Source organism: Saccostrea echinata, unplaced genomic scaffold (assembly GCF_033153115.1).
Source record: "Saccostrea echinata isolate AGI-Se365-2 ecotype Australia unplaced genomic scaffold, CSIRO_AGI_Sech_v1 ptg000010l, whole genome shotgun sequence".
In the NCBI taxonomy this organism is placed as follows: domain Eukaryota; kingdom Metazoa; phylum Mollusca; class Bivalvia; order Ostreida; family Ostreidae; genus Saccostrea; species Saccostrea echinata.
The window spans coordinates 10,023,396-10,045,339 of NW_026889759.1; the positions used below are offsets into that span (position 1 = coordinate 10,023,396).

The 21,944-nt window shown below is 33.7% G+C and overlaps 1 protein-coding gene across 2 annotated transcripts in view; it reads left to right on the top strand.

Moving 5' to 3' along the window:
* Positions 1–1,330: 1,330 nt before the first annotated feature.
* LOC133184348 (uncharacterized) overlaps positions 1,331–21,944 on the top strand; it is a 32,284-nt gene continuing 11,670 nt past the window's right edge. The window contains exons 1-28 of one of the 2 annotated variants that reach the window (XM_061319392.1): positions 1,331–1,591; positions 3,272–3,494; positions 4,267–4,410; positions 4,586–4,673; positions 4,816–4,888; positions 7,102–7,171; positions 7,660–7,794; positions 8,081–8,145; positions 8,725–8,769; positions 9,043–9,108; positions 9,219–9,299; positions 9,570–9,752; positions 9,855–9,932; positions 10,040–10,099; positions 10,182–10,378; positions 10,560–10,651; positions 13,725–13,883; positions 14,265–14,323; positions 14,477–14,608; positions 15,114–15,251; positions 15,403–15,459; positions 15,746–15,864; positions 16,248–16,328; positions 16,622–16,703; positions 16,879–16,987; positions 18,637–18,682; positions 18,829–18,883; positions 21,471–21,543. In XM_061319392.1, the coding sequence (XP_061175376.1) occupies positions 1,520–1,591; positions 3,272–3,494; positions 4,267–4,410; positions 4,586–4,673; positions 4,816–4,888; positions 7,102–7,171; positions 7,660–7,794; positions 8,081–8,145; positions 8,725–8,769; positions 9,043–9,108; positions 9,219–9,299; positions 9,570–9,752; positions 9,855–9,932; positions 10,040–10,099; positions 10,182–10,378; positions 10,560–10,651; positions 13,725–13,883; positions 14,265–14,323; positions 14,477–14,608; positions 15,114–15,251; positions 15,403–15,459; positions 15,746–15,864; positions 16,248–16,328; positions 16,622–16,703; positions 16,879–16,987; positions 18,637–18,682; positions 18,829–18,883; positions 21,471–21,543 (2,782 nt within the window). In that variant the 5' untranslated portion in view covers positions 1,331–1,519. The remainder of the gene's footprint in view (positions 1,592–3,271; positions 3,495–4,266; positions 4,411–4,585; positions 4,674–4,815; positions 4,889–7,101; positions 7,172–7,659; positions 7,795–8,080; positions 8,146–8,724; positions 8,770–9,042; positions 9,109–9,218; positions 9,300–9,569; positions 9,753–9,854; positions 9,933–10,039; positions 10,100–10,181; positions 10,379–10,559; positions 10,652–13,724; positions 13,884–14,264; positions 14,324–14,476; positions 14,609–15,113; positions 15,252–15,402; positions 15,460–15,745; positions 15,865–16,247; positions 16,329–16,621; positions 16,704–16,878; positions 16,988–18,636; positions 18,683–18,828; positions 18,884–21,470; positions 21,544–21,944) is intronic. The other variant, XM_061319393.1, reaches the window with a different exon arrangement.

Below are 21,944 nucleotides of genomic sequence, written 5' to 3' on the forward strand. Positions count from 1 at the left end.
CTTCACATGTGTATTCCTTGTGACAAAACCTTCCTCTGGATATCAACCACTTTGACCCTTTGACCTTGACCTAGGAGTTTGACCTACTTTTGAACAACTTTAACCTTGGCCATAACTTTTGAATGGTTGGTACTAGGGCTTTCATACTTCACATATGTAATCCTTGTGATAAGATCTTCCTCTGGATACCAACCACTTTGACCTTGACCTTGACGTTTGACTTTTATTTAAAAACTTTAACATTCGCCATAACTTTTGAACAGTTGTATCTAGGTCTTTCAAATTCCACAGGTGTATTCCTCGAGACAAGACCTTTCTTTGGGTATCAACATTTTTTATCTTTTGGCCTGGATTTTGACTTGCATTTGAAGAAACTTTAACCTTCACCATAAGCTGCCATACGGGGGCATCAGTGTTTCACAAACACATCTTGTTTCTTTGTTGTTGTTGTTGTTTGGTTTTTGGCTATCTGTGTAGATTTAACCAGATAGCCTCAACTGCAGATTTATGAGACTCAAGTCGAGGAAGAAGTTTAAGTCGTAAAATGAACATCAATCAATGAAACTGCACTTGTAACAGCGCTTCTGTGCCTATTAAGGTAATATATATATATATAAATGAGTTATGTTCGTTTGAGTTGTTCAAAACGAGTCAGATTATTTGGGTTGAAGTAGTAAATTTCCGATTAAATTAGTGAATTTCCCGTTTACAAGGCCCGTTATTGCAGTTGTCACCGAGGAGGGAACCAAGTCTTCAAAAATATTTTGAGGAAAAAAAAACAGCAACAAAAAAAAAACCCCAGTAGAATCAAGGTGTGATTTAACAGATTATTAAGGGTCATTTCTACAAAAAGGGAGGGGTATCATTGAATCATCACAACTCACATTCTTTTACACCGAGAAACAAAAAACAAAAAAATTAAGAAATGTATGATTAAATAAAAAATAAAAATTTTTATCATTAAATTTATGATTGAAATTAAATTTATGCTTAATGTTCAAGGTAATTTACTTGAATTTATGAATGTTTCAAATTAACGACATCTGTGTGTAACTGAAGTAACAGTGTATATAATATATATTGTGTGTTTAATTGTTGTTTTCTAAATTATAAATGACAATTTTAAATAGTCAGAGCTGCTTTTCAAAAATGCTCACTTAAAAAAACCCCCATATATTATAGAATAGTACACGATGAATAACATGAGAAACGCATCCACAACGCTACGCAGGACAAATGCAAAAATTTAATCTGACGTATTGCAATTTTGATTAGCCCCGCTAATCTATAGGTAAGCTAATAAGGCCTTTACCTTTCAAAAGGTATTAGAGAGGTCACGTGACTAATTCATTTCCGGTCGAATGATGGCCGACTTCTTTAAGTTTTGGAAGTTCTGTCAAAGTTATGAACTTTTGTATATAGCAGTTTTAAGCGTTGTATAGACCAGTATAAATGTAATTGACATGGAAATACTCGATAATTATGGTGCTTGTGCTGAGATTTTCAAGGCGTTTTCATAATGTCCGCATTGGAACGCCAGGAATTAGCATCAGGCAGGAAAATACCAAGTCTCGAAGCAGTGGAACAAAAGGTATATGCATGACAATGTCTGTAACTTAAAATGAAAACTTTGTCCACATTTATTGTGTTGTAATTGATTTAAAGCATGAAACGTTCGCTAAAGGACCAAACTATGAAACATACTTTAGAGATATTATATTTATGTGGCGGATCAAAAGTCAAATCATGGGTGGGGCTTTAGAAAATATTATTTTAGCATTTATCTGACTTTTCAGGTGATTTTTTTAAAACTCTATATCTTTTACACTCACTTACTCTAGTGTCAATCTTGAGCCAAGTAGTGTTAGCAACATACTATATTTCTCATGGTGCATTAATGTGTTAATGGTGAAATGCTCTCATCAGTGCTTTATCAATATCATACAGAATGCATTCCCTAATTGTGTAAAATATACTTGATACTGTAGCAATGATGACAAAACTAAAAATAGTCTTAAGTGTGTGTAGATGCAGTTTATAGGGTATTGCTAAGCAGAAATGGAATTTAATGTAGAAGGATACATTTTTTTTTCAATAGATATTAGCATAAAAGTTCACAATGCTTAGAGATAAAATACTTAGAAGGGATATTGACTGTCATACTTGAGTGGCATGATATATTTATTATTATTTAATAAATATTTCTGTTGAGTTTTTGAAAAATTGAAAAAAAGTCCATTTTAAAATTATATAGTATTTTATCATTTTGAAGACCAAATTCCACTTAGTAGAAAATCTCTACTCTGAATGACACATCCATAATTTATCTTGGTTTTTTCTTCTGTGGTTCAGCATGTCACCTTTGTAAACAGATACCTTCCCAATTATTCACTTGTACAAATCAATGAGAGGGATGTTTATGGCTGTATTTTCAGTGTGGACAATTTAGCAGGAGACATAAACATGCAAACAGACAATTTAGCAGAGTATATAAACATGCAAATGTGACTTGTTCGATTTGACCAATCTGTAAATAATGGTTCAATAAACATTCAAGTATTGATTACGTGTCAGGTCTACAAATGTTTAACTTTTGAAATAATGTTTGTAGGAAATGCTGGGTTAATTTGATGTTAATGTACATTGTAGAGTGAGATTAGGATGTACCTTGTGAATTTAATGAGCAAAGCTTTTATTCAGCTTCATAGATCACTGATCAGAGATGTGGGGGTTGACAGTTAGAGTGTGACTGGATGATAGGCCTGTAAAAGGGCCAGCTCTCAATGCTTGTAAACTGTGTGAAGTCCAAACATTGCTTTACTGTCCCCCATATCTTGAAGTGATTGTGAAGTCATTATATAAATCGTTAGTTTACATTCTTTATTTGTTCAAGATTTTAAATGGTCCTAGAGGGTAATTGATTTAATGACCATTTTATGTAGTGAAAATGATAAGAAATTTGAAAATACACTTTGAATACAGGTAAACGTTCATCTTGCTTTTTTACTGGGTACCTGTATTTCTTATAAATTAAAGGTACGTAGCTTCAATTTTTTTTTAAAGATTTAATGATAAAGTGCAGCATATATCAGTTTTAATGTCAGGTAAAAGGCAATGCAGTCCATAATTTTGCATTTAAATGTTGTACTTTTGAAGAGATTGACTGATTAGGAATGGACTATAGAAATTTGCAAGATACATCATTTCACAATCTATGAAACATTGTATTTTATGGTATTTTGATATTTCTATGATAAAATTGAATTATCAGGGACCAGAGAAGTGCATGCCAAGGGGAGCTGGAGAGAACCCCAACCCTCAGAGTTCGCTCGGACAGAAGATGACCAAGAGCATGTCTTTGTCAAACTTGAACAATAATCAGAAGGCCACTGCTGGCCCTGTGGACCAAGATGATATATTGGCCCTCACTCAACAAGTCAAATTGTTCTCAGATGGCCTCTCCCACCTTAAAACTATCTTTACAGACTTTGCAGGTAATAAAAGATTATTTGTAATAAGAATTTAATAAAAAGGGTTTAAAATGGTTTATTTTCAAAAGCATAATTTTTATAACATCTGAATAATGATCAATGTGATTGATATGGTAATGTTTTAGTATTTAGTTTAAGGGCTCTGCATAATTAGTCATCAACTGCTAATTTAAACTTTACGTCTAGTTTATATTGGAACTTTTAAAGTGTTTAAGATATAAGAGTTGTTTTTTATTGTTCAGATCAAAAGCCACAAACCTTTGTTAATAGGAAGTTTACGATTGTCAAGGTTACAGAGTTAGGCACTCAATTTTACCTGAATCAAACAAGACAACAATTGGTTATATTTTATGGTTGTTAAGAAAACAAAGGTTGGGCATACTTAAGGCAATTTTTGGAAAATACTGTATTTTGAGAATCAGTTCGGACAAAAGTTGTGTGCTCATGCAGTTGTCATTTTGACATGAAAAGGCAATTACTGTAAAAGTTTTACAGAGCAGAATATCTAGGCAGGTAAAGCTGAATAATAAACAATTACAAGTGAAAAAAAATTGTAAGATAAAAGCCAAAGATAAAACACCTTTATCAGCAAACCATCTCTGAACACTGCTGATCGGTGATTGACTTAAAATTTTTCTGGAGAAAGTATGCATGTTTTATTGAACAAATACAATGCTGCGATTAGGAAAATCCCTGAACTTATTATCAAAAATCAAGCATTAAATGGCACACACACCTAAGTTTCTCACCTTGTTTTGTTTTGACCATGTTTCAGGGTCTGGAGAAGATCTCAGAGTTATGTCCCATTCTCGTCTGGGAGAAGTCCTGGCCATCTTGAAGAACATTCTGAATAAATATCCTGCTCTTCAATCAACAGAGTTGTTCTCATCGTCTGCAGCCCTAATCAGCAAAATTAAAAGTATGTGGCTTGTTTTTAAATTTTTCTTACATTAGAAAATTCACAATGAGTGTTTCCCTTTTTATTACGATCACCGGAGAGAGAGAGGGAGAGGGGGGAGAGAGAGAGAAAATCTGCATTATGAAATGTGTATCTTGATATTATATACTGAGATAGTAACATGTTATCATTTCAGCACATGACTATAGTGAATCTCCTGCCTCCATAGCTGAACATAATTTTTGTGAAGCAATTGACCAACTGGCTCTGGCTTTTAGCAGCAGGTGGGTAAATGTAGAAAATGTCAAACTGTTGCTGAAGTATCTTGAATGCATTATTGTCATATATAAATTATTGATCTATAATATCTATCTAGGAAAATATATAGTCAATAGATTGGTTACATGTGGTTGTAAATTGTTTCAGTGTGTCAGAGTATCTGATGGGGGACCTGGGGAACATAGCATTAGTGAAGCAGGAGAAAGTGGACAAAACAAAGGTAAGTTTTACTTGCAGTTTTTCTTTTAGCTTACCTTCATAAGGTTTTAAAAGCATTAAATTGTAACCCTTCCCCTTTTGTAATTCCTGAATGCATTTTTTGAGTGTTTCCACTGATGTTAAAAACAAGGGGTCATTATGATCCTTTAAAGTAAACTTTTGGGAGTTTTTTTTTAGAGGGTCAAAATATATTCTGGTTCTGCCTTCAGTTATTACACTACCTGTGCATCCTTACATCATAATTTGATGTTTAAAAAAAAATGAAAGTAAAAATATAATTGTACTTGGTCTTTTATTTACACATTTACACACTTATTTACATGCCATTTGGATTTCTCAGAGTACACATGTGACTCAAGAGGCAACATCTGAAAGTTGTTGGAACATTTTGCAAAATTGTTCATTATTGATTTGAGCTTTGCTTATCTTTTTACTATTATCTTCAGCCTTTTTGACAAAGCCAAACTGAAATAAATATGCTGATGTGAAATTTTTTAATGCAGAATTTTGGTTTTGTTAAGAATTTCATAGATTGTTAAAAAATTTTAATACCGTATATACTCGCCTATAAGTCGGTCCGCCTATAAGTCGGTGATGATTTTTGAGGTTATTTTGGAGGGATTTGCCATTGACCCGCCTATAAGTCGGTATAACTTTTTGCCAGGATCGGTGGACAATTTCAAATCAATGTTCTAATGTTTTAACATGTGTTTCAAATAATATTTTAAGAAATTACGCCGATATTTTATCTCTCTTTTTTCTTCTCTTATAAATATCATATCAATACTTTAATGTATTTACCTGTGTTCAAATAATATGTTAGGATATGACATCGGTAATTAATATTTTTATTTTTCAACAAACCAAACCACTACCATTTTAGTTTCTTTCTATACTGTTTTGTTTAAGCGTTAAATCCCTTGTCTTGTATATTTTATACACCGATCTCGATCATTGGCGGATCTCTGTTTCTTTGGCATGGTGATGAACTATGTAACGAGTATACCAACATTTTGATGATATTTAATTAGGAGGTGCTCAATGTCCAAGCCATATCTATATTTTTTAATAGCGCTATGTTTGGTCTTTTATTAGCAATTATCGTCTCTTAAATACCTGTATCCCTTACCTGACACCATGTTTATTTAGTGGCACGCGGCCTGAGAAAATTGTGTACCACACATGGGAAGCATTTTCATAAACAATCGAGTTTTAATAGACTCCAGAATAATATTCTGAATTATTTTTTAAGAATATCATATCTGTTGTCAAAAACATTGCAGACGGTACATATAATTATACATTAATGCTAAACGTATTATATCGGGTTTGCAATTCCATTTTACCGATAAACGATAGATTTACAGTAAGTCACAAGTTAATCAAAGAAATATTTTTGTTAATAATTAATCAATAAATAATATACAATTAAGATCAAAATAAAATCATTAAAACATGTAAATACTTTTACTTTATATATAATCTTAGAATACATAAATAATATAATAATACGTCCAGACATTTCTCAACTGTAATCGTTGAAGTAATGCAAAAAATACTACATTTCGTCGTCCAGAAAAATACCAAGCATTTGATGACTCGCCTATAAGTCGGACATAGAGTTTTGGACCAAAAGTTAACTCCCAAAAAACCGACTTATAGGCGAGTATATACGGTAGATATGCTAATTCCAATCACTGCCACTTGGAAATTAAAGCATCGATTTATTCTTAGAAACTTTAAATGTGAGTTAATAAACTTGCGACATCAAGGCAACAACATTGAACAATATGTTTTGGTATTTTTCTGCATCATGATTACCCTTGGGGTGATGTATTAGGTGGTCATAAGTATTTTTTGTGGGTAAATTACACAGAAATTTGTAGATTTACTGTTTTATGCAAAGATACTTTGATTAACATATAGATGGTATGTGTTGAGGTGCGTTAAACACTATAATTTATGTCATCATTAGAGTTTTCTTTTGCTTCAAAATGGGTAAGGGATGCAGGAGAGAGAGAGAGGGAGAGAATGTAATTCTATTTTGGTTAACACAAAGTTATTCATTAATGGTTCCATCATTCTTCATCAGCTATCAAGAACATGTATACATTCATTGGTACCTCTTCCTTCTAAGAAGAATACTGTGCTTGTATTTTTAATTTCCTGATCTGAATGGTTGACTTCTAAATTTCCTAATATTTATTGATATAGTCTTATGGAGATCTTCTGAAGTTGGAGAAGACTTCCGGGTTATGTGCTGCAGATCAGGCTACTCAAGACAGTAAGTTATTGTTACCCAGAACAAAATCTAATAGTGTGAGGCATTCAGACAGCTAGACAAGAGTCCTGTCCTACTGAGGAAGAATTCCACCAGTAGTAGGATGTAATTGTTTTATATAGAAACTAGGCATTGTCCTCAAAGGGCATATCAGATTAGTCCCAAGAGGTAACATTGACCTTTTCATTTAGTGAGATGAAATGATAAAGCAGGTTTACATTGTATGTAATTGTGATAGTGGCATGACAGCTAATGAATCTGTTGTCTGCAGCTTCTGTCATCTCACTTACTGATGACTGCTGCAAAGCAATTTAACATGAAACTGCATCATCAGGAAAGCTCTCATCCTCCTTAAAAAGCGGAATTGCTAACATAAAAAAAATGTTTAACTGTCTTTATAAATTTTTGTGCAATTGTGAAGTGCTCCATATCCTGAAATATTTTGTTTGACGTTGTGTGGATTATTGTTTCTGTTTTATTTTACCCATTAGTGATGAATCCTGAGGAAATTGATACAGTGCTTCTTCGATTACAAGCTGGAGTCGACCTGGCAATGCAAAGGGCCAAAGCATGGTCCAAGTACATGAAAGAAATTACAACATATATAGAGAAAAAAACTCAATTAGGTAAGCTATGCAAATTGAATAAAATCATATATCAGATCTTGGAGAGTAACCTTAAATGGCTATTGGCTGTCTAGTGTGCATTATAAAAAAAAAATTCCCTCGGACTTCATTGAAGAAGGATATATTGGATTTACTTCCTGGATCATTGACACTTTGAATTGAAGTCAAGGATAGTTTTTTGCTCTCCTCTGTTGCATTGACATGCCTAATTTTGTATTGGACAAGAGTAAGTTTCCATATTGAGAGGCAAGAAAACTTATTTATTGTATTTGGATTGATTTTACAGAAACTGATTACTCCAAGAATCTTCTTCGATTGGCAAACAATATGCTTCCTGTCATTTCGGAAGAGGTAATTATGGTGATTGTATTTTAGTTAATGACAGAATAATGTACACTGAATTTCTATTTCTTTGTCTCGCATGTCATATGGCTTTTCAGAAACAAAATTATCAAAGCCTTGCAAATTGTAGAAATGACTTTTGCTTATCTCTATTCTGCTCCATCTTATCTAAAGGCTTGCATAAACATTTCTTATGCAAGGTTGTACCTCCCTATGTATTGTAGATCCTTCACCTAAATAATTATTCTACAGAACATTTTGACTTATGAATTAATTTAAAAAAATAATTACAAATGAATGTAGTTTTCCTCAAAAGGATGATAATTACATAAAAATAGGAATGGGTATTATAAAAATCTTCAATTTATTCACAAACCCTGAAAAGTAACTTATTACAAGCTTAACTAAAGTGTAAAAGGGTCTAGTGAGATTTTGAAAGGGTATGCAGGAATGACTAAAATCTCAAAGAAATACAAAGCTACAACTTGTCAAATTATAATGCTAGTGGCCTACAGTGTGATTTCATTTCTCTGGGACATGTTACTCAGGTGAGCATTGTAGCTTGAGGGCCTCTTTTTTCTTTTACAGGACTATTTACCTCTGCAGTCTGTGTTCTCTACAGTGATCTCACAAGTAAGTCAGGAAAATACTCCATGAAAATGTAGAGTTGTTCAAATTATCTGTTTATTTGTGTGTCTGTATATATTTTTCACAAATTACAACATTTTTAAAGATTCAGATGGTTATACGCAATTTGTTAAATATAAAGTTTCAGATTTTATATGGTAGGTATTAAAGATTCAGTTAAGTAACTGGAATGTCTGAATAGTATTTCATGGGAAACATGACGTGGTTGAATGCTGATAAGTACTTGCTGCTCTATAACATTGTGTCTTTGTATTGTAGGATATTGAATATGCCAATACTTGTCAAGCCACTCAGGCCCTAGTTCAGTCAGCTAAATTTGTGGAGGTATGACAGAAATAAACAATCTCTCTCTCTCTCTGTATCTGTATCTCTCTCTCTCTCTCTCTCTGTATCTCTTGCATATAGTAAATTATTTTCTTCTTCTTAATCAACAGCCACTAACCACAAGGAGGATAGAGCATGACAAGATGAGAAGAATGATTAAAGACACCTGGGTTAAAGAAGTTAAGAAAATGGTAAATACATGTAACTTTCCTAATAAAAGGAAGTCATATGCAATATATATGTGTTTTCTTACATGTACAGTATTCTTTTGAAAGCCTTATTCAGTACAAAATGAAGTGATAGAGACAAGGCATTATTTTATTTTATGTCTGGTACTTGGATAATGAAAATGATATTTTGTTATTTTATCAGTAATTCTGTCAAAACCATCATTTCTAGAATTATGACACATATTCTCTCTTCTTACAAGAGTTGATAAAATGATTTCATGTTTTTATCAGCAAGAGGCAGTAAACAGCCTGAGGAAGTCCCATTCTATGTACATAATGAGGAAACAGGAGTATGAGAAGGCCCGGGAACAATCCAGTAAGGTGGAGTCGGACTTGTTAGACAAGAGCAACAGCAGTAGTGTACTCAGTAAAATGGACAAAAAGAAGAAAGTGGAGGAAGATGCTATGCACAAGGTAAAGAAGGCTTAGGAAATTAACTTGATGTATTTATAGGAGCATTGTCTTGTTCTGGATTTGTTTAAAAATTAATACAGATTGATTTTGTGTGATTTCTAGGCAGCAGAGGCAGAGACGACATACAAAGCATGTGTGGCAGAGGCCAACTCCAAACAGCAAGAACTAGCCAAAACTAAGGTACAAAATTTAGATTAAATAGAAGGCAGTGAACAGGATACCGTACCTTGTAATAAACTGTTCTGTGAAATAGTCTATAACATATCTATGAAATGTTATACTTGTAGAGTGAACTTTTGTCAAAGATCAGAGAGCAGATTTTGCTGTGTGACCAAGTTATAAAAACCGTAAGTGTTGTCGTACATATGGTATTTTAGATAATACAGTCCAGTTTTGTTCCTGACTGTCGTATTTTGATGTATTATACAGGTGACGGTGGATTACTTTCATCTTCTACACACTGTGACAGCCCCTGTCCCTGTTCAATACCAAAATCTGTACGAGGCCAGTGAGAGCTACCAGCCAGGCTCTCAGTATGGGGCCTTTGTTCGCAGTGTTTCCATGTCCCCCACTAATGTACCCATGAAAGAGGATGCTTTTGTGTTCGAGCCCTATATATCTTCAAGGTATACAAAATTTTAATTTTGTTTTGTGAAATTTTTCATATTTTGTAAATTATTCATTATTTAAGATTGTTTTAAACAAAAACGTGTACAACTTAAAGAAATATAACACTTCAGAAATTTTTGTTGAAATTAAAACACTTGTAATCTAAAGTAACAAACAGGGAAGTAATGTTTTTTGTAGAGAATCTCAGTTAAGGAAGACGAGTGGCCAGTCTACAGGGTCCTCTAATGATCTTCAGTTGCAGGATGGATCTCCTTTAATGGGTAGAAATGGTGTGATTGTGATATTGATTTCAAACAATATTCCAAAAATTTGATATCTGGAAAAATTAAAGTGTAATGTTTGAATACAAAGATGTACATGCATTTAACTTTTACTTAAATACTCTGTAATTGCATTGTTTGAAGATTGAGATGATAGTTTTGGACTGATCACAACAATTTTGTTTTTAGCTCTTCTGAGCCAAAGGCTCAAAGAGCTAATGCTATGGCCATTTGTGCGGTGTGCGTAAACTTTTTAGAATATGGGCCATAACTCAAGAACCCCTTGGCCAATTATTGTCAAATTTGTAATAGGGTATCCTTGGCCCAAGGGCTCCCTTTTATACTAAAACTAGGGTTGTGACCCTTAAACAAGAGGAGATAATTAGGAAAATAGAAACAAAAGTACTGGTTGCTAAAAAATCTTCTTCTCAAGAACCACTGGGCAGATTATCACCAAACTTACACAAAAGGATGAGGATATGTTGTAGATTAAAAATTGTTCAAGGCATCACCCTGGGGCAAAGGGCGTGGTCTCAAGGTCACTTCAAAGTTGACCAAAAAATACATTTTATTTAAATGTTGATATTTTGTTTACTATAAGGACTAGGATCATCAAATCTTGTCAGTTGATGCATCTAAGGACCTCATATCAAGCTGACTCAAAAGTAGGTCACGGTGACCTACTTTTTAAATTTTGCGGCCATTCTTTTTCAAAATGATTTAGAGGCATAATTTGAACAATTTAAGGCCTATGATAATCAAACTTTGTCAGTTGATGTATCTTGGGTCCTCAAAGTACATCAACTAAAAAGTAGGTCACATTGACCTACTTTTTGAATTTTATGGCTAATCGTTTTCAAAACAATTAAGGTCATTAATTCGAATGCCAAGAGGTTAAGAATCATTAAAGCTTGTAAGATGATGCATCTTGAGGCGATAAAACATATTAATTAAAAAGTAGGTCACAGTGACCTACTTTTGGAACTTTGCAGGCATTCCATTTCAAAGTGTTTTAGAGGCATAATTTGGACATTTTAAGGCCTATGATCATAAAACTTTGTAAGTTGATGCATCTTGGGTCCTCAAAAAATGTCAACTGAAAAGTAGGTCACTGTGACCTATTTTTAGCTCACCTGAGCCGAAGGCTCAAGTGAGCTTTTCTGATCACATTTTGTCCGTCGTCCGTCCGTCCGTCTGTCCCTCTGTCTGTCTGTCTGTCTGTCTGTCTGTCCGTCCATCTGTAAACTTTTCACATTTTCGACTTCTTCTCAAGAACCACTGGGCCAATTTTAACCAAACTTGGTACAAAGTATCCTTGGGTGAAGGGGAATGTAAATTGTTAAAATAAAGGGCCAAGACCCCTTACAAGGGGAGATTATCAAGAAAAGACAAAATAAGGTGGGGTCATTAAAAAATCTTCTTCTCAAGAACCACTAGGCCAGAAAAGCTGAAACTTATGTGGAAGCATCCTGGGATAGTGTAGATTCTAAATTGTTAAAATCATGACCCCTGAGGGTAGGGCGGGGCCACAATAGGGAATCCAAGTTTTACATTGAAATATATAAGAAAAATCTTTAAAAATCTTCTTCTCAAGAACCACTGGGCCAGAAAAGCTGAAACTTATGTGGAAGCATCCTGGGGTAGTGTAGATTATAAATTTTTCAAATCATGACCCCCAGGGGTAGGGCGGGGCCACAATAGGGAATCCAAGTTGTACATTGAAATATGTGGGAAAAATCTTTAAAAATCTTCTTCTCAAGAACCACTGGGCCAGAAATACTGAAACTTATATGGAAGCATCCTGGGGTAGTGTAGAATCTAAATTGTTCAAATCATGACCCCCGGGGGTAGGGCGGGGCCACAATAGGGAATCCAAGTTTTACATTGAAATAAATCTTAAAAAATCTTAAAAAATCTTCTTCTCAAGAACCACTGGGCCAGAAATACTGAAACTTATATGGAAGCATCCTGGGGTAGTGTAGAATCTAAATTGTTCAAATCATGACCCCGGGGGTAGGGCGGGGCCACGATAGGGAATCCAAGTTTTACGTTGAAATATATAGGAAAAAATCTTAAAAAATCTTCTTCTCAAGAACCATTGGGCCAGAAAAGCTGAAACTTATATGGAAGCATCCTGGGGTAGTGTAGAATCTAAATTCTTCAAATCATGACTCCCGGGGGTAGGGCGGGGCCACAATAGGGAATCCAAGTTTAACATTGAAATATATAAGAAAAATCTTTTAAAATCTTCTTCTCAAGAACCACTGGGTCAGAAAAGCTGAAATTTAAGTGGAAGCATCCATTGTTCAAATCATGACCCCCGGGGGTAGGGTGGGGCCACAATAGGTATTACAAGGGGGGGAATCTGGTAAAGAACAGCATGGCCAAAGTTACTCAGGTGAGCGATGTGGCCCATGGGCCTCTTGTTCAATTTATATGACCATAATTGAATATTTCAGATACTGATTGGCTTAGAATCACCAAACTTTGTCAGTTGATGCATCTTGGGTCTTCGGAGTAAGTCGACTGAAAAGTAGGTCACCGTGACCTACTTTTGAAAATTTATGGCTTTAATTAAATATTTCAGGTACTAATTGGCTTAGAATCATCAAACTTTGTCAGTTGATGCATCTTGGGTCCTTTGAGTACATCAACTGAAAAGTAGGTCACTTTGACCTACTTAGTTATGATTTTTAAAATTATTTTAGGTATTAATTGGCTTAGAATCATCAAACTTAGTTGATGGATCCTCAGAGAATGACAAGTTGTAAGTAGGTCACCATGACCAACTCTCAGGTACTAATTGGCTTAGAATCATCTTGGGTTCTTAGAGTGTGAATTTGAATTTCAAGGGTTTATCTAAATATACAGGATACTTAGGTGCTTCAAATAGAAGTGATAGGTTGTGCAGTTTATCAGAAGAGCGATTCAAGGCCCTTGGGCCTCTTGTATTGATCAGAATATTAATTGATGTAGTTTGCAAAACACCATATCATCTTACGGTGTTTCTTATTCGGAAGTGTGAAGTTATGATGTAGGAATTCTTTATTCTGTAGATTAGATAATTTACTGTTCTGTTTAGATCGGTACCGTGTGAAGGCATGGGGGACAACTCTAGTCAGTGAGTCTGACAGTGGGAGCAGTCGATCTGTGGAGTCCTCACCCAGTAGTAGTCCCCACCAGAGTGGACGTAAACCCTTCGTCAAATCTGGCTCACTTGATGACCTGGAAGAAACAGATGGTATTGACTTATGTAACATTGAGTGTACATGATTTATATAGACTTTACTGTGGTTATCTTTGATATAGATAACATTTAGTCTCTTTAGAGAGCCTCCCCTATATAAATTCATGAATATATGTATATAATCTGTATGCATGAAAATATGTGCTAATATTAATTATTCTGTTTGTCTGTCTGTTTGTCAGTGCTTGTCTAGATATGTGGAGTATATCTCAACTTACAGACTTCAATATATACTACATTAAAAAGAGAAGCCAGATCTTTAAGTCCCCTTTTCTATGGTTATATTCAAAGTAAATAACACATAAAGCACACTAGGGGGCCTTCTACTTTTTGTCAGTTTTCTGGTTTTATGTAAAAAGCATGTTTGTATTCTAGGTGAAGCCATTTTGCTTGGTTTACCTTCTACCGAGCTGGACCTGCAAGCTTTATTGAAGGTGAGAGATTGAATCTTATCAACAATAGTTGTAATATTATCATGTACATGTACATCTACTAGAAAGTTCTGTAGAATAGTATGCAGAGTTTGAAAGTGCATAAATGAATTAGGAGGTGTATAAATTCTATACAAAAGTAAATGCTTTTTTCAGAGACAGAACAAAAGACGTAACACGACATTTGGTGTAGATTTTCAGGAACAAGTGGAGAAAAGTCATTCAGCAATTCCCTGTATTGTGACAAAATGTTTAACAGAGATAGAAAAAAGAGGCATTTTAATAAAGGTAAAGGAAATAAATTGTATGGCTGTAAATTAATGAATTATTGGGTACATATCAAGTTTTACACTGAATGATTATTTGCAATGAATTCTATACAGTGTACATTGAATACACATGTTGGGAAGGTATCAATTAAAAATGGTGTAATACTGTGGTATTATCATTTTTCATGGGGACCAATGTTTGTGTATTTTTTGGGTCACCCTTACCAATGAAATTACATGTACATCCCCACAAATAATGACTGTCAGTGTATAGTAGTTTGGAATCCTTTTCATATCCATGAAATTATGTGCCCAAAAATCAAAACATTTTTGGTTGCCCACACATATTGACCCCCACAAGTTAAAATGATTCCATGATACTTTTTGTGTACTTGTACATGTTTTTAGCAGGATTCATATTTATTGCTTTAGCACAATCATTCTTGTGTTAATTGATACAGGTATAAAATATATAATTGAAAAGTGATTTTTGATTACCTGTCTGATTGTTCTGTATTTTCTAGGGCATATACAGAATGTCAGGCGTGAAGAGTAAAGTAGAGGCATTGTGTTCAAGGTTTGAAAAGGATCCAGATTCTGTGAACTTGGATGATGAGCATCCTAATGTTATATCCAATGTACTAAAGCTTTACCTTAGACAGGTAATATCTCTCTACTCTGTTTATGAATGCTTTTATGAATACTTACATTTTTCCCCAATATTTACAAAAAGTTTAATAAGGCTTTGGAGTAATCATTCCTAGCTAACGTGCAAGAGGTGCATTTAAGTAAGAGGGGTAAATTTCTTTTCAGCTGCCTGAACCACTTCTAAGTTTTAAGTTGTATTCCAGTTTTATACAAGTTTCAAAGGTCTGTATAGCATATACTCTTATTAACAAATAGGAAAATAGGATTTATTTCTCTCTCTCTCTCTCTCTTTACTGTTTGTTTTAAAGAAATACATATGTACTTCCACTAAGAATTTTTTAAAGTTAAAATCTGATTGAAATTACTAATATATTATTGCTAAGATATATTAAGAAAGATTTAAATTTAGAGCATTGTGTTCAATTAACTTGTAAGGTTTTTAAATTGTTGATTATATTTGCTCATTTAGCATCATTATTCTTGAATTTTTATTGATTTTGTGATACAGGATAACATGGGTAATATGTTGAGTGAAGATGACACAGTAAGCAAACTAGGGGACCTGGCATCACAACTTCCATATTCCAATTTCAAAACATGTGCAATGTTAATGCACCATTTAGCAAGGTATGCCTATTCAATGGATATGAAGAGTTATCTCCCCTAAGAAAACATTTTTCTCTTTTAATTTCCTACATCTGTTACCTTATGTCAGTGAAACTGTATGTGTACTTAAAAAAGCGGGCTTCATATTTTAGCGGCTTTGGCACGGACAACGATGCGCTAATTCATGAATACCGCTAAGAAATCATTTACTAATACAATACATGGCACGGACATGTGTAGTGCTAATACATTATTACGCCAACAACTCCATACCCCTTGATTGCACTAGATTTTGAATATGCCAATTTATGTACATGTACAGTATTTATTTAAACTGAACTTGATATCACTGCTTTTCTATATTTCATATTAGAATTAAGTCTTGGCTTAATTTATTTGAACAGGATAGCATCTTACAGCAGCACAAATCAGATGACTGCCAGTAATTTGGGTATTGTGTTTGGACCTACTCTTCTGAGGCCATTGTGAGTTGTTTGCCAGCATTCAGTGTGTGAATTTAACGAGTATAAAAAAGAGAGTCAAAATTTTTATGAAACTAAAGAGGCAAATTTAAAAAAAACCTCTGATAAAGAACAGCAAGGCAAAAGTGACCAAGGTGAACACTGTGTCCCATGGGCCTCGTGTTTATCTGATTAAAATGGCAATTTTTTTTTTGAAATGAAAAATATGTACATGTATTTTTTTTTTTTTTTTTTTTTTTTTTGTTTAACATTTTTTTGGAAAGTTTGTTAAAAATTTCTGTCATCAATTCTTACAGGGAAGGGACAGGAAGTCTTGCTTCATTGGTTGACACACCTCATCAAACTCGCACAGTGGAGCTGCTGATTGCAAATGTCAAGGTGATTAATTCTTTTGTTGTTCAGGATTTTATTGATTTTCATTTTGAATTTTTACTCAAATAGATTTTGGAAGAATAAATTCAACAAGATATTCTTATAAATGTTTTCAGAATAGACTTTACATTGACACTTTGAATGTAGTAGTTCCTTTATTCATAAAACTGTATTTGGACAGGAAATCTTTGGTCCAGAGACAGAATATGAGTTGATACCAGGAGAGACTCCTGTAGAATCTTTGTCAGTAAATGGACAGAGCAGGCATGAGAAAGATACGGGTCATTCAGGTAACCTCAGAAATAATCAAGCCCATTAGGTCTTATGCAATTTTGAAAATACCGTATTTGGCCGAATATAATACGCATTGGTGTAAAATACGCACCCCCCTTTTTGAGCCTGAAACTGGGGAAAAAAACGCAGTTCGGTTGTATTATACGCAGCAGAAAATTTTACCAAGCAGTGTTCTGAACTTTTGAAAATCGCAGTAATTTGCCATGAAAATCGGCGCGGAGATAAAGTGCCGAAAATTTACAGAACATGATATTTTATTCAAATGTGTTTTTATATTTTGATCTTGACTTTCCATATCGCGGCAATCTGGAGGAAATTATTTATTTTAACAAAGCACGAGATAATGTTACATTAAAGTATTAACAGAGTTTTATTTTTTCAGCAAACGGTGATATTGAAATTATACATCGCCGTATTCTAACTATTCTTTGTGGAAATAATTTTATTTCAACAAAGCACGAGATATTGTTGCAAGTTTAACAGTTGTCATATTTATTTTTAAACATAGACTACGATTTTCCGATTTTGAACTTGAAATCAATTAATTCAATAAATAGCTGATGTTATAAAAATAAAATCAAAATTTAACAAGCGAATAAAGTGTAGTTATCAACACACCTCCAAAGCTGTGAAAAATGATGTACAAAGGTGGGATATATGTCTTCATACATCGAGATAATCTTTGTGGATATCTTATTTTCTACAGAGCACGAGTAAATGATAAACTTAAGTTTCAAAATACTTCATATTTCCTTTTTTAACTCTCAACCATTTTAACACGAGGCCGATATAAGATAAAGTAAAATTACATTTAACAAGCGTTTAACTGTTTAATGTGTCGTAATCAACACACGCTTATACATACGAAAGATCATAAACCAATCCCCGATTTTTAAGAAAGAAAATAATCAAAGCCATTAATAAGGGCAGTAAATAATCAGTGCTCTAACTGTAAAAACAATGATTTGGAGTCAGTAAACAATTGAATTGCCTGGAGGGGGGTAATTATCAAGTGACAAGCGCACGTGTTCACAACATTGGCTTCCATTCATTGGGACGTATACAGGGGTGTTTATGTTGAAATGAATTTTCACTGAGTTATTTAAAACCTAAAATAAAATTTTATTTTATTGTATTTCATTAAAAAATGACATATTACTTTTTTGACCGAGTGTCTGACTGATTAGGTACATGTGTACTATGATTAGTGCGTGGCAAAGGAATGTGTGAACATCTATAAATAACATCGTTAATGGCGGCCTACACGGAGACGATGAACATGCAGCTCAAATTAATTTTAACTTGCTTTTAAATTTAATTTAACTATTAAAAGGTTATAAATATAACATTATTAACAAGTCTACATTCCAACAATAACTTTCCGAAGTTTTAAATATGGCGATAAACAGCAAGAAATTGCACAAGTCTGTAGGTAATACTACGGTATGTGCGTATGATAGCCGTGTTTCACATGAAAGAAAAACCTATCAAAATCCCATTGTGGTGTAAAATACGCACCCCTTTCTCACAGAAAATTATTTTGGGAAAAAAGTGCGTATTCAGCCAAATATGGTAATCAACAACTTTTTTTGTTTGGATCATCAAAGGAGAATTCTTAAAAAACTTTTTTTTTTTCATTTTTTAGTGGAATCTGGTGGAACCAAAGAGAGACCTAGCAGAACCAGATCTAGGTATAAAGAAAATTCTTCCAACATATGTGTATACTCAGAATTTTTATGTATTTCCAATATGGAAATTGAATATGAGGCTGTTATGCATACATGTAATTTTGCAGATTCGGCTATCTGTTTCATTACACATACTTTCTATTTTGTAGCATTGAAGAGGGGAACCTGCACTTGTTGAATGTTTCAGATGATAGCAAATCCAAGGTGTGTGAAGAAAATATTCTTTATTGTATTATAAAATTCTATTTTAGTATGTGTTTAAAACTCAAAGGTATTCTCAAGTTGCAGAAAATCTTTAAATGAAAAAGGACCACTACTTGTTTTTTATGAAGAGCTCCTTATTGACACGCTTTGCTTTGTAGGTTGTAATCTTTTTTTGGCTCACCTGAGCTAGATTTTTCTGAATGAAGTTTGTCTGTGTATGTATGTATGTACATGTATTTATATGCAAATTTTTGACTTTTTCATCTTTTCCTAAATCACTGGGCCAGTTTCCACTAAACTTTCAACAAAGCATCCATGGGTGATTCAAATATGTTCAAATAAAAAGCCATGCTATTCTTCAAGGGGAAATAATTAATATTAATTATGGGAAGAACTTTGTTCTCAAGAAACACTTGATCTGAAAAGACAAAACTTACGAAAGAGTTCCCTTATTAATTGTTGATTCAAGTTTGGTGAAATCAGCATGTCCTCATGGATTAGGTTGGAGCCACCATATGATGACAGTGTTGAATGCAGATACAGCTGTATAAGCACACTTCCCATAATTTGTAAATTTAACATCAAGGCGCAATAAACGATATCTAAAAATGTTGAAATCATGTACTATGAGTTGGTGGCCAAAGCATATTTCATTTGGACTCAGGTGAGGATTGTAGCCCTTGAGCCTTTTTTTTAGCTCACCGGAGCCAGAAGTTCAAGTGAGCTTTTCTGATCAAAATTTTCCATTGAATGTTGTCATTGTCATTGTTATCCTAAATTTTTCACAATTTTATCTTCATCTCAAGAAAATCAAATGAAGGAACACATCCTCTTTCAAGGAGAGATGTTTGACAAATACATGTAGTTAGTTTAAAAGTTGGGTGGGGTCATTTAAAAATCTTCTTTTCAAGAACCATTGGGCCAGAAAAGATGAAACTTATGTGAAAGTTTCCTGTAATAGCATAAATTCAAGTTTGTTCAAATCATGCCCCCCCAGGGGTAAGGTGGGACCACAATAGGAGATAAGTTTACATGAGAATATATAGGAATTTTTTTTTAAATCTTCTCAAAAACAATAGGGCCTTGATGAAATCATCTTAAGGTAATGGGGTTTAAGTTTGTTCAAATCATGCCCCTCTCCTTCCCCACCCCTTTCCACCCTGGAGAGGGTGGGGCCACATTCAGGAATCAAAGTTTTACATGGGAATATATAAGTTAGGGAAAATGTTAAAAATCTTTTCAAAAACAGCAGGCCATGATTAGTGATATTAATATACAAGGATTCATAGGTACTGCAGATTCAAGTTTGTTCATATCAAGGCCCTTTGTAGTACATTGTAATGTGGGCCAAATAGGATCAATATTTTAAAGAAATTAATAAGGATTTTATTTTTAAATCATTCTTTTAATAATGACAGGGCCACACTTAATTATTTTGGAAACATTCCAAATTTGGTGCATCCCCCCCCCCCCCCCAAATTAAAGATCCTTGGGTTTGACTGAGTAATTTTTCACCTTTCTTGTTTACTTTTTCTGCAGAACAGGAAGGCCATGTTAGTCATAATGATACTGAAGGTTCCCCAGGATGCATTGATTCAAATTAGGTTATGTCATGACCCTTTGGTGCTAGGGTGGGGCCACATATGACATAAGAAATTTTTATGTGAATGAAGGTAAAAAATTTTTTTAAATCTTGTAAGGAAGAACAGGAAGGCCAATGTGACTGAGGTGAGCGTTGTGGCCCATGGGTCTCTTGTTTGAAGATCTAAGCAAGAGCAGTTTACTTTATACATGCAAATGATAGTTAAATGTTCAATTATTTTTAGATTATCTTGTACGGTTAATATAGAAGGTAAAAGAGTGTTGAAAATACTTAGCGCTTGCTTTACATGCCTGTACATTCAAGATTCATATATTACAGATTTCTGAGAGCTTTTGGGAGTTGTGTCCCTTGGTTTCCTTTTTTAATTAAATTAGAGTTGATTTATAGTGCTAATAAATTTGCTGTAGATGTAAGGTTTGGGCAGAGATATTCATCAGGATTTTTCTCAGAATAGTTCCTACACTCCTACACTATAGATACTTAGAAAAACTGACTATGTGATTTTTCCAACAGACTTTTTTTTTCAGTTTGAATTCTGTAGTAGACAGCATACCTCTTACAACTTTATTGTTATCCTCTGGGTTTGGAGAAAAGTTTACAAAACTTTAATAATGATATCAAAATAAATAGAGTTATTATCATATTTACATAGAGAATTCTGTATCTAATTATTTTAATTGTGAAATGATTCAAACAAGTGGTGATCACATTATTTAGAGCAGTGAAAACTTATTTCGTTGTGGGTTTAGACATTGATGACACTTACAATGGATCATATACCAGTGCTATTATTCTAAAAAAGATTTTGGATCCGACTATCTTGGAGAATTGAATTAAGAGCTGTCTCATCTTTATATTTTTGAAGAGTAAATTGAAGTGGAGAAAATTTAGATTCTTTGAATTGAATTAACTTTATACTGAAAAGTTGGAGGATATCAAATATCACTGATACACTTGATGCCATGATAGATATTTTCATTCCAGACCTCTGAAACAGATTATGTTTTACCTGGTAGCACTGACAAGAAAAGTTCTTCACCCCCAGCTGTGTCCGAGGGTAACAAAATTAACCTCACTCTAGCAATGTAGCTTTAACACCACACGATAGCAGCGTTGTCTTGTTACTTCTCTGTTTATGCTGCTTATCTATCCTTGTCTTTGAGGAAATGTAATGAAATGGTATCTGGCTTTATACTTGAGTATATCATACTAATGTTCTGTACATGTACATAGGTTTTTTTTCCAGGACTGTATGATTATAACATTCTTTAAAACATTAGTCAGTGCATAATTTTGGTAAATTTCCTTCTTCATTAAATTTTAATTTGTTTTACATGTACCATAGGATATTACAGAAATTCTGAAAAAAATATAATTATGTAATAAATTTTAAAGCATGTTCATGTACAAATAAGTGTTTGTTACTCTATATGTGTGTATACTGTAATAACCTATCTG